At 42.7% G+C, this 13710-nt stretch overlaps 1 protein-coding gene across 1 annotated transcript in view; it reads right to left on the bottom strand.

Moving 5' to 3' along the window:
* KIT (v-kit Hardy-Zuckerman 4 feline sarcoma viral oncogene homolog) overlaps positions 1-13710 on the bottom strand; it is a 56305-nt gene that overhangs the window by 16933 nt on the left and 25662 nt on the right. Inside the window, exon 8 of the mRNA XM_014548460.1 lies at positions 11648-11763. Within this exon, the coding sequence (XP_014403946.1) occupies positions 11648-11763 (116 nt within the window). The remainder of the gene's footprint in view (positions 1-11647; positions 11764-13710) is intronic.

The following is a 13710-nucleotide window of genomic DNA, read 5'->3' as shown; positions in this document are numbered from 1 at the left end:
CCAGTGCATGGAAGGTCCAGGGAGGGGGGCTGTGAAGGTCAGCCCAGGAAAGGCTTCCACAGTTAGAACAGCGCACCCTGCAGATGTGGGGTCTCTGAGAACTCTGATCCGGGGATGGCTGAAGCGGAGGGCAGGACCACCTGGCAGGGGTTCTATTTCCAGGGAGTGGGAAGCTGAAAGACTGCTTCTAATGAAGGCACTAACACTTCCCGATTATTCTAAAGGTGAAAATTCCCGACATCGGGATTTCAAGTTAATGTGGGGACTGGAATGAATAAATACAGGAAAAGCAAAGCCCCCCCCGCCGCCCCTCTCTCTCTCTCTCAAGAATTCCCTCTTTTCTAGAGGGGGAGGTGAAGAAGTGGTACAGATAAAGAGCTGGATCACCCTATTCACAGAAAACCCAAAACATAAGAGTAAAATACAATATGGGCTTTTAACTCCAAATTTTTACTTCAGATGCAAAATACAAAATTAGAGGAGGAAACCAGCCCCAGAGTTTTATTCATACATTTATCTAAACCTGAGTACAATCACCAAAAGAGTAAATTATATCAGCAGGAATGCTCTAATTTGACATTTCTGTGTAACTACAATAATCAACGGATATTCAATCAAGGGTGCCCTAAAGCAAATTCTCCAGATTATTTCTAAAGTGGAAGGGGATGAACTTATGCTCAGTTGTTCTATTAGTAATATATTTGGAGCATTTTAACCCTTTGATAACGAGCAAGCTCCAGTGGTTCTCAACCTTCCTAATGCCGCGACCCTTTAATGCAGTTCCTCATGTTGTGGTGACCCCCAACCATAAAATTATTTTCGCTGCTACTTCATAACTGTAATTTTGCTACTGTTATGAATCGTAATGTAAATATCTGATATGCAGGATGTATTTTCATTGTTCGCAACCCACAGGTTGAGAACCGCTGAATAACATCTGAATGGCAAGGACGGTGATGTGCTCACCCTGGATCCTTGGTGCAGCATTGAATGCCCAGGTAAGTACAGAACTCGGGAGGCCACATGTGTGGTAGACAGCCCTGCACACCGGCTCCAACACTCACCAGTTCTGGGCGCCTCCATCAAGTCTCCTCATGGGTAAAATGGGTCATTAATTACGCCATGGCTGCTATGCTCAATGTTAGAGCGTCAACCCTCACACCAACAATCTTGGATTCTAATCCTGGTCAAGGGCACATACCTGAGTTGCAGGTTTGATCCCTGGAACTGGGTCAGAGTGTGTGAGGAAAGCAACCAATGGATATGTCTCACTAATTAAATAGTACCCATTTCATAGGGATATTATGACAATTAAATGAGATGGAGGACAAGAATGATTCACAGAAATAAATAAAAAACTAAGAACAATTTGCAGAAATGAAACAATTATTAATGATTCAGTTATTCTTTTCTGTTCAGAGTGCACACCCTCCTTGGTTAATCAAGTTTGCTACCAATTAAGTTCACTACATTTGCCACTCTAAATTTTCTCTTCCATGACCTAAAAATTGCTTCTTTAAGAAAGTGTGAAAATGTGTATGTATTTTAATCTCATAAATTGGGAATTTGACATCAATTATGTTGCAGCTGATCGGAAAACTCTGGTGAGAAGGAAAGACTGATGGGTCAGAGGCTTAGGGAGCTTATTTCCTCAAAGGAAGGTACCACTGATAAATGACATCTTTGTAGAACAACCTCTCAGCACCTCAACTCCTTGCAGGCAAAACAGCTTGGAAGGGATCAGAGTGTCCACATGCATGGCACACCCACCTGTCACTCAACCTGGCCCTGCTGATGGGCTGGCCATTTGGCTAGACACCCAAGAGAGCGACACTCCAAAGCAATCTCAAGGTAGGGGCATCCTTGAGACTTTGGACCCAATGCCAGCTTTCACAAATAGAGCAAGAAAACGAGCCATCGCCTTGCGAAAGCATCCATCTGGCAAGCTTCGTTTAATTATCACGGGCAACTGTGTGATCAAACTGGAAAGTAGGACATAACACAAAAAAAGTGGAGCTTTAGAACCGAGCTATTTGCTGGAGACTGCAGGTAGCCTTCGGTGTGTCTCTCTGGACTCAATTCCAGTGTCACCTCCTTTCCAAGCCATGCTCAACTCTCCAAAGCCTAGGTGGTTGGTCCCTCCTCCCTGTTCCTGCGGGACTTTAGATCACCGGACACTCCTCCACCAGGCTGCACTTCCTCCGTCTGTTTGTACACCCCTGACCCCTAGCAGAGTCTGACCTGTGATGGACCCACAGAAAGAGCTGTTGAGTGACTACGTCTCCCCCAAAGGAACAAGTCCCTCCTATTCCATAGGAATTCAATTAGAGTCACAAGAAGGGACCTGGAAAAATAGCCTAAGGTCAACTTTCCTGTGTAGGGGCACTATTTCTACTACTTTTGCACAGTTAAGAAACTCACATACATACCGGGACATGTGAATTCCTTTTAATACTGAGATTAATGTTGAGAGCGGAGGAGCCACACCACATAGACAGCAAAGATAACTAGACAGGACTCAAATGTGCCTGAGTTCATAAGACAGATCTCCTCATACCAATATTCCTTTTGTCACTCATCCTTCCTAATGCCACATGATGACTTTTAGTGCAACTGACTCAACAGGAAGGAAAAAAAAGGCTGAAAGGATACTTAAGATGTTAACAATGGTTATCTCTGGGTAATAGGGTTATGGATCATTTCTATTTTATTCTTTTAAAATTATTTTTAAAATGTTTTTGTTTACAATGAATATGTAGCTAATAATGAACCTATAAAACATTTTTTTAATTAAAAAATTGGAACAGCTCAAAATTACATAATCAATCACATTTAGCTTTGGTTTTAAGTGCTGCCCAGTCCAAGCCTTCCAGCGTGACACCTGGTAATAGTTATACAATGGCCAGGGCTGGCCTACTTGCTCCGTGTGCTGGTTAATTAGGCAGACTTTTCAGCTACTGTCCCAGTCATAACCTGAAGCTAGCGGAGCAGCATTTTTCCTGTTGGGCCTTAGCTTTGCCAACCAAGCTCAGAGGGTCCTCAAACATCAGTGTGCATTAAAAGTACTAAAGGTAAAAATGCAGATTCCTGGCCCCACCCACGGAGATTTTTTTTGCATAGGTTTTGGATCTAACCTAGCAATTCGCTTTTTAAAAGTACCCTCAAGGGACCCTTGATCAGGCTGGGACTAGGGTGAGGCCAGGAAAACACTCTGAATGCAGAATTTAAGAAGGCACTCGGTCTAGACGTCTTGCAAGTGCAGGGTTGGCACCATGAGTGAGTAGTTCCTTGAATTTTGCGCCCTAGGTGCCTTCTCTTGCCTCACCCTAATCCTAGCCCTGTCCCCAGTGCTGGTGATGAGAGACCTCATTCTGAAAAGGCTAAGTTGCATGATTACAGTTTGGGCTGTACGTGATAAGCTGCACTATGAAAATGTTTAATGCATACAGAATAAGCTAGGTACAAATCTGATTCCTAAAAAATGAAAATCTGGGCTCATCTGCATTTTTGTAAGTGTCTCAAAGCACTGTGAAAGGCATTAAATATACATTTTACTCTTAAAGACACATAACCTTCTATAATTCTCCAGGTTAAATCTAAGCTATGGATTCTTACATATTCTGCAACCAGCAGGAAACCAAATGACACTTTGCCTAATTCCTCCCAAGTTGGAGGTTTAGATAAGCCTAAGAAGTGTTTAAGTTATGTGTTTCCTGGGAAGATAAAAATAGTCCCCTTTCTCCTTTCAAAGCACTGTGGACCTGAGCCATTCTGGTGTCTCCAACGACACTGATCGGCTTCTAGGCAGCTGTCAGAGTACTTATAATTTCTACTGAGAATTTATTGCTCATGCAATTAAAAATCCTAATCATTCGCTGATTTACCCCACAGACGTAAGTCTCCAAATAATAAAAGATTACACGAAAAGGAACCATAAAGATGAATTTTTATCGAGGTTTAATTAACTTATATTAGTTTCAGGTGTACAAAATAGCAATTTGGTATTTGTATATAATGCAAAAATGGCCACCACACTAAGTTAAAAATCCTAATCATTCGCTGATTTACCCCACAGACTTAAGTCTCCAAATAATAAAAGATTACACGAAAAGGAATCATAAAGATGAATTTTTATCGAGGTTTAATTAACACATAACATTATGTTAGTTTCAGGTGTACAAAATAAAAATTTGGTATTTGTATATAAAGCAAAAAAGGCCACCACACTAATTCTAGTTAACATCCATCATCAAGAGTTACAACTAATTTTTTCCTTGTGATGAGGGCTTTTAAGATCTGCTTTCTTAGCAACTTTCAAACATTCAGTACAGTATTCACTATAGTCACCATGCTGTACATTACACATCCCATGACCTATATATTTTATAACTGGAAGTTTATACCTTTTAACCACCACCCACTTCATCCATTTTGCCCACCCTCACACACACACCCTCCTGGCAATCAGCAGTCTGTTCTCTGTACCTGAGTTCATTTTAAAAAAATATTCCACATGCAGGCGAGATCATATGGTTATTTATCTTTCTCTAATTGGCTTTTTCACTTAGCATAATCCTCTCCAGGTCCATCCATACTGTCACAAATGGCAAGATTTCATTCTCTTTCAAGACTGAATAATATTCCATTATATGCATACACCACATTTTCTTTATCCATGCATCCATAGATGAACATTTTGGTTGTTTTCTGGGATGAATTTGGTTTTCCGATTGTAGGTCTGCTGGTGTTGAATGGCAATACAGCAGTGCTTGGTAGCAATCTGTCACTATCCTGGTTTGGGTCTAAGTCAAATCTACATTCCTGCTGTAATCCTACATAATAAAAAGCTAATATGCAAATCGAGCGAATGGCGAAATGACCAGTCGCTATGATGTGCACTGACCACTAGGGGGCAGACGCTCAGTGGAGGAGCTGCCCTCTGGTGATCAGTGCGCTCCCACATGGGGAGCGCTGCTCAGCCAGAAGCCCTGAGCTGGGCTCACGGTTGGCGAGCACAGAGGCGGTAGTGGGAGCCTCTCCCACCTCTGCAGCAGTGCTAAGGATGTCCCACTGATGGCTTAGGTCCGCTCCCCCCACGGAGCGGGCCTAAGCCGTCAGTCAGACATCGCCCAAGGGCTCCCAGACTGCGAGAGGGCACCCTCTCCAAGTTCACAAATTTCGTGCACCAGGCCTCTAGTACCATTATAATAAAGAAAGTTAAATCAGCTACAATAGGAGTATTGAAAAACTCAGATGAACTTTTACTTATAAAAGGAATATTATTATACTTTTTAAAACTCCAAAATAGATATCTTGAAAATATATTTTGTTTCGTGCATTCTTAAAGATAGCCAGAGACTGGCATATGGACACTTTAACAAAAGCTTGTTTAACACACAAAACAAAATGTCAACTATAATCTTCTGTGTATCTAGCCATCTTTAACAGAATGTCTATCATCTAAAAAAATCATTCTCCTAAGGAAGTGATGTTTTAAACTAGTGCTAAGCAAGCTTTTAATGTAAAGGGTGGGGCAGTAAATATTTTAGGCTTTGTGGGTCATAGGGTCTCTCTCTTACAAATAATTCTGCCATTGTACCACAAATAAAGCTGTAGACATGTGAAAGAATGTGCACATCTGTGTTCCAACACAACTTGACTTGGGGACACTGACATTTTAATTTTATTTTCATGTCTCATAAATATCTTCTGATTATTTTTGAACCTTTCAAACAAATTCTTAGCTTATGGGCCATTCAGGAGCAGACTGAATCTGGCCTATAGTTTGACAACCCTGGTTCTAAAGAGCAATCAAAATAATTGCCCAATTCTAAGATAAAGTTAAAACAAATCCAAAAAATCATGAAAGTACTTGGAGAGGGCCCCCCTCAGCCAGAATCATGGGGCAGGAGCATCATGGTTGTGTGTCCCAGGCACAGGGAGGGGAGATGTGAGCACACGTTACAATACAACTCTAAAAATAGTGACTTCATTTTACCACATAATCCAGAAGTGGAAAAGAAGGGTTATTGACACAATGCCCATGGAAAGATTATGTACCTATTCTTAGATTTATATAAATTTCCACTAACTTATAGGTGACTCTGTTTACATTTGTAAATGAAGGAGGCTAATTTTATGTAAAAACACATGTGGTTCAACTGGAAAAAAATTCCATACAGAAGTTCCACTAATATAAAAGACCTGCTTTTAGAAAAACAGGTCCCAAGTTCAGGGTCAATTGTAACATAAACTGACACGGTTACATACCTAAACCCGTTTATCGCTCTTTTTCACCATAAACATGAAAAAAAGACAAGATCACACCAACAGAGGATCTAATGATTTTCTAAAAGGTGTAGTCTTTAAATAGATCCCCCAAATTAGCAACATACCCTACCAGACCAACTTTGTTGCCACCCGTGAAATAAAAATAATGATATCAACACTGGAGGGGCTCAAGGTGGGAGAACGGGGGAGGGGGGAGGATGAGACTCTTTAGTTCAGAGCCACATTTCCTCAAATTTTTTTTCAGAAGAGAACCAAATTCTACTTTAAAAGTAGGCTGTCACGAAATCCCCTTTTCTCCAATTTAAATGTCTATAGCAATTCTTGCATCCACAGAGATCCTCTTCATAAGAAGGAGATATTAAAGTGTCACATCAAAAACAACACCCGTAAGTCCCAAGCAATTTAAGGACAAAAACTCATTTCAAGCTCAGGAACAGAAAATAAAAACAGAGTTTAGACACTGTCAGTTATCAGCAGTGAACATGCAAAAATATTAATGTAGGAAGACAAACAGCTATTTGTACACAGATTAACTTCCCCCTTAAGAAGCTCTGAAAAGTACTCCTTAATTTAGAGCTGTCCTGCACGCGAGCACAGTGCACCTTGCATGACACACGTTACAGACACAGCCGCATGGGAGATCTTGACAGGTGATAACCTTATCGACTTTTGGGCACTTAGGCAGGGTTGCTCATTTGAGATTCAATAAGATAATTATAAACTTTAATTGTCAGATGGGTTTCCTTTTCAGACTCAGTCACATCATTTCAGAGTCCCCCCTCCCACTGCACAATGTCTCAAAACTGCATCAGACATGGGTTAGAGATGACAAGCTATCCATGCAATGAGATCCCACAATGATGCTGTAGAAAAGTAGTTTATGACGTGGAAAGATGCCCAAAACACATTTATGGTTCAGCACCAAAACACAAAGTTACAAAGAGATAGAACCTCACCTTTGTAAAAAAAAATAAAATAAAAAAAAAATAATTGTATCGAAAAATATACTGCAATGGGGATATTTTAAAACTGGCTTGATTTTTATTTTTGCTTATTTTCTGTCCTTCACATAACATTTATATGATTTAAAAAATGTTTTAATTTAAAAACACAAGTATACAAATGTTTGCACAAACCAAGCTACATTCCAGTTACTGTGGTAGCCCTACAGCAAATCCTCAAAGGACAGTAAATAAGCCAAAAAGGAGTTGGTACTTAGCACTAGCTTTACTTAATGTGTAAGAATTCCAGTAGTTTAATACAGGAGTAGGTCCACTAGAATCCACCTAAAGAGGGAGATACACTAAGAAAACAAAGCCTCTCCAGCAAAACTCAATAGGTAAGTGTGTCAGCAGCGAGTCTTAAAGCTTTTAGCCTCTAACCCAAGTATGGTTTGGACACCCCAATGTTTGGAAGGTCCTATCGTCTTTAAAAAATGGAAATAGAAAGGCTGAGAGGTTAACAGGTAGGAAAACATTTCTACCTTCCAAAGAGGCAAAGTTCTAGTAACTTCGCTCAGTTTGTGGGAATCTGGAAAGGCACAGCCCCCTCAAAGCCCCAAAACCGAGTAGTCCTTAAAGGCAAACCCACCTTTATTATTTTAACCTGGGAAAAGTGTCACCAGGCTGTCATCCAAAAGACCCTAATGTTTCTCAATACCTAAACTGTGTCACGAGCTATGCCTGCTTACAGGAACTGAAAAAGACTCCCGACCACAAAATAAAAAGGGCAGAGCACAAAGACCAAGGTGCTGAGCACAAAGATTAAAGTGTTGAGCACAAAGATCAAGGTGATGAAGGCAAAGACCAAGATGGTGCCAGGGCACAGTGTGCAAAACAACGTGTGCACAAGGGCTGAGTGCGACAGAAGACTAATTACACAGGCCTAAAGGAATTAATCACTCCACACCACAGCCTATACATACAGAAGGCTCCTTCCCCGTCCAGAGAAGGTGCCATCAGAGTGTGAGCTCACCCTTCTCCATCCCTTGATCAAAAAAATAGAAGTTTCTGTTCCGCTTTATCAAAGTCAGTTCTTAATCCACTGGTGAAAATGCCGCTGAGCAGAAGGACCTCGGTTTGGTCCCTGACCCAGAAGGGTTGGTAACAAAAGGTCCCTGAGACCTCCAACCAGGTGGGTGACCCAGATGGCTGGCTGGCAAGCAGTCCAGAGCCATCTATCTGCATGGCCGGCTTGACAGGTCTGTCCTCACCTTTGCCAGATGGCAGGCTGGGCATGTGCTTTATGTTAGGCTTACAGTGGCTTCTCCCCAGGAGGAGGACAGTCTAGCCACCCATAACTGAAATTCACTATGACCGATAATCCATAGAAGGCAGCCCAGATTCTGCAAATGCGGTCAAAGGGAAACTTTCTCATCAAGAGGCCTCATTTGGGGTGATTTATTACTTTGAGTTGGGTATACTGTATTATCTATGAATAATCGCTCATACAGGACAGCATGCAAATTATATAATGCAGTGACTTAGAAATAAAACATTATTTAGCATTTCCTTAAATTGTTTCAAACCCTTGTTAACACTGCCGTAAACAGAGTGAAATTGGTGACTTCTGAGAGTTAATTTGGTGCAGTTCAGCAGTCATCTGGCTATCCAATCTAGCTGAACATTTCACGTGTTCTGTGTAAGCCCAACAATGCAAGGAGCCCTTTAGCTCTTTATGCCTTACTTGTCCTGCCTGTGTGCCTGTCACCACTGCCCAAGTACCACAGCCCTCTCACTTGACTGGTAGGTTTGTGATTAAAGGATAGACCTTTAAGACTGGAGAGAGGTCTATTTATAATCTAGATTGCCTAGACATCACCTGCCAAAATTCATAATACATATCTGGAAATGCTACCAGATCAAAACCACAATGAGATCACCTGTTAAAATGGCTATTATCGAAAAGATAAGAGATAAACGCTGTCACGGATATGGAGAAGAGGGAATGCTTGTACACTATGGTGGGAATGTACATTGGTGCAGCCGCTATGGAACACAGTATAGACATTACTCAAGAAATTAAAAACAGCACTACCATAGATAGAATCCCACAATCCCACTTATGGGTATATCAAGGAAACAAAACCATTATCCTGCAGTTATTCACAATACCCAAGGTATAAAAACAACCTGTGTCCATCAGTGGGTAAGTGGATCAAGAAGATGTGGTATATGTACACAACGGAATATTATTCACCCTTAAAAGAGTAGAAGATCCTGTCTTTTGTGACAAGATAAATGAAACTGGAGGTATTATGCTAAGTGAAATAAGCCATATGGAGAAAGACACATAGTGCATGGCATTACTTAATGTGTCATCTTAAAAAAAATGTTAAATTCACAGAAAGAGAGCAGAAAAGTGGTTGCCAGGGGATGGGGGTGGGGGAATAGGGAGAAGCTGGCAAAAGGATCCAAACTCTCCGTTCTAAGATGCATAAGGCCTGAGGATCTAATGCATAATGTGGTGCCTACAGTTGATCACACTGTAGTGCATAACGGAAATTTGCGAAGACAGAACTTAAATGTATTCACCAAACTAAAATGTAACACACAAAAAAACGAAACAAAGCGGGTAAATATGTGAGGTGATGGATGTGTTAATTAACTCACTAAAGCACCCAAAATAAAGTTTTGGTGAAAAGTATGCGTATTATGACTGCAAGGATACTGATTTGCCTGCAATCGTCTGTTCAGTTACTTGAATATTAAGATTTTTCAGAAGCAGATAATTGTGCTCGTGTGTACTACACTACACTCAGCTCCTCTGATTAACATCTGAATTAATTGAGAGGTATTTGAATTGTGGGCTAATGAGATACCATAGTAATCAAAACTGTTCCAAAGAACTGAGATATTACTTAACACGATTCCCTTGGAAAAGGAAATTCTGTGGTCAAACAAGTCTGGGATATCAGCTCCCTCCCACAGCCCCCTCCTGGGAAGTCATAACACACCTTAGCATATTAAGGATTCAGGGAAGGCCTATAATTAAGAAAAGTGTTTAAGTGCACAGATGTGACTCTTTATCTAAACATGTATCTTGTTCAGAAAACACAATTTTGGAAATACTGGCGTAGTCAAAAGACTCCAGAGCAGCCATCAGAAACGCCCAAGGATTACTCACTAGCTGTTTGCTGTCATTTGTACAGGGATCAGGCGACCCAGCCCCCATACCACTGAGCACCAATGAGAAAGTGACATTAAAAACACTTCATCCAGCTCCTTGAGGGCAAGGAACTGGCTCCCATCCTGCAGCCCAACACACACAAAGTGCTCAGCAGTTACTAAGTTGTTCTCTAGGGAATGTTCCAGTTGTGTCATCACCCCCCAAACCCAGGATGGCTCATTTTCTGGGCCACCCCCTTAGAATTCCGTGTCTTTGCAGGCCTCCCATCCTCTGGGCCCCTGGCTGGTGTGTTGTGGCAGGTACCTGGATTTGTAGACAAGCCACAGAGGAGAGCCAGGAGGAAGCCCTGCACTTGGAAAAAAACCAGCTGGTGATGCGTTCCCTTGGCCTCAACATCTGTGCAGAGACACTTCTGCTACAGGGGGTGCAGCCCACAGCAGGGCAAGATGCAGGAGTTCAGGTTCCCACGTCCACATCATGCTCCCCTCTCCCACAGTACCCACGTGGTTCTCGGTGGGGACCCACTGGGCTGGATCAATATTGCATCATCTTAGTGGAAGACAATCTCAACACAAAAAATGTCACAACCCCAAACCAGAAAGCATCATAACAAAGACATCATGTCAGTCCAGCTCCTATTCAACCTCTGAATCCTCATTTCAACAATCAACAATGTTCCCTCAAAAGAACTGTTATTATTATTATTTATTATTATTATTATTTTTTTTTTAGAGAGAGTGGAAGGGAGTGGGAAAGACAGAGAAACAACAATGTGAGAGAGACACATGTATTGGTTGTCTTGTGCATTCGCCCTGACCCGGGGCTGGGGATGGAGCCTGCAACCAAGGTATGTGCCCTTGACAGGAATTGAAGCCAAGACCCTTCAGTCTGTGGGCCGATGCTCTAACCACTGAGTAACTGACTGGGGCCAAAAAACTGTTATTTTTAACTTCTTTGGTTCCTCTGCTCACTTCAAAGGCAGCACCCAGAATTTGAGCAACAGGGTCCCGGGGTCAGTGAAATTTAGAACAAGGAATTGGGTTTTCGTACACATTCGCCCAACCTTCACCCAACCACTAAACCACAGGGTCTTTGTTAAGGTCAAAATTATCATGAAACATTATTTACATAGTACACAGTGAGCTCGGTTCTGCAGCTGTTACAAACACGAGCCACAACTCGAAACAATAAAAATATAAAAAGATAAGGAGCTATTAGCTGTACTCACTGTTCACGTAAACATTAAATGTCACCGAAGAATTGACATCAGAATTGGACACTAGAAACGAGTAAGTGCCACCTTCGGTCCCTTTCAATCTGGTTAGGTGAAGTTCACTTACATATCTACAAAGAGAGGACAGTCAGTCAGTCACTGTGGGCTGCCGCCCTGAGTACATGTCTTTTCAGTGTCTATCTGGGGAGAAACAGCTCACTTAGCTCAGTATTAACAAGATCCACATTAACAAGTACAAACACACACACATATTTAATTTGGGACAAGTGCCTGCTGTGTGAGAATACAGAGACTTTCTCAGCATAAAGGCAATCCCACAGGCACGGCAGCCTCTCCCGCCTCCTGAGCTGTCCTCATGGCCACCTTCCCACCAATGTCCTAAACGAGCCTGCCCTGCTTTGCTTTAAGGAGACTGGCCTGGATAAACCCCAGAGGGGCAGGCTGTCTTCATGCAGTCGCTGCAGGGCCCTTGAGGCAAGGTCAATGCGGTTGCCCTCACCTTCCTTCTTGCAACACCACAATCTCCCAGTGTTCCTCCTACCCCACTTCTTCTGGGCGTCCTTTGCATATTTGCTATTCAAGCTTCTGTTTTACTGCAGGGCCGCCAGATATGGCTGTGTCAACTGAGCACATAGGGCTGTTGGGGGAGTCACTGACATGGGCTCCAGTGTAGATGGGGCGCCCTGGCAGCCCTGGACCCACACAACCACCTGGACACGAGCAGTGGTGTGTTCAGACTCCTCTCACACTGCACATGCTCCCTGGGCAATCCACTCTTGCACTGAACTGCTTGCTGTTTGCTCAGTCTCAGACCTTTCGCTCTGGTCCAGACTTCCCTGGCCTATGCCTCCTCCACAGAGTATTTTTATGCCACCATCTCCCCTGCGTAGGTGCAGGTATAAGGACCCACACACCTGCAACCTTCTCCCTGACTCGCCCTTGGGCAGTTAGATGCCCTTGAAAATTGACTGCCTTCCATGTCTACAGCCCATGAGTGACTGACCCTGGACAAAAGCCCAGCTCCAGGGCACCCCGGGGTCAGACTGTGCCTCAGCTTCACCTCACCCACATCCTCTCGTTCCTCCTTTCCCCTCCCACCCTGCTCCCCCTCTCCTTTAATGAAGCCTTTGCTTAAGAACCCCTGCCCCAGGTTCTGCTTCTAGGGAACCTGACCTAGATACTTCCCACCTGAACATCACCTCTCGATGCCACGGTCAACTGCAAGTTCAAGAAACCCCAAGCCCTTAGCCCCCTCATCTCCTTGAATGAGAATGACTCTCACCCTCCAACCTGGCTGACGGATCCTATGGGCTTCTTCAGCTCCTTCCTCTCTCTCCTATCCCCTCAGTCACCCAGTGTTGGTTAAGGAAGTAGCCTGAACACCTCCCAAATCCATCCTCTTCCCTCCAACCCTTAAGCCTTGGGCCAGAACAGCAGTATCTCTCACCCACGTTTTTACAACAGCCAACAGCTCCTGACTGGATAAATACACAAACTCTGGATGACTACACAAACTCTATCTAGGCACTTACTTCTTACTGGCCCTTTGATCTGAGTCAAATTACTTAACCCAGTTTCTTCTTCTCTAGAAATGAGGGAAATAAGAGCTCCTACTCATAGGTTTGTGAGGACTAAAATTATTGAGTTAACATATGAAAGGTATTTAGAACAGCATAAGGTAGAAAAAGGCGCACGCAGCTTACATATAACGTTACTACTGCTGCTATTTCTGTTATAATTGTTTTGAGAATCAAACGAGAGATATGATGTAAGAGAGCTCAGGTTCACTGCCCAGCCCGGAGCTACTCAATGATTCTTAGTTTCTTATAGTTTAAAAAAAAATGATTAAAGGTGCTAACTTTCCCCTTTCTCTGAAGTGGGTCCCGTACATGGAAGTCACTGCTTTGAAGCATCCTCAGAACTCTGGGAAGAACAATGCTCTGTTTTACAAATGAGAAAACTGAGGCACAGGCTTTTATTCTGTGCTCTAAACACAGGGCAAAATGAAATGTTGGGATGAAGACTTCAGGAAGCACCCCGGACATTCCTTCTTTGCC

Source organism: Myotis brandtii, unplaced genomic scaffold (genome assembly GCF_000412655.1).
Source record: "Myotis brandtii unplaced genomic scaffold, ASM41265v1 scaffold51, whole genome shotgun sequence".
NCBI lineage: Eukaryota > Metazoa > Chordata > Mammalia > Chiroptera > Vespertilionidae > Myotis > Myotis brandtii.
This window is presented reverse-complemented; position numbering and strand designations above follow the sequence as displayed.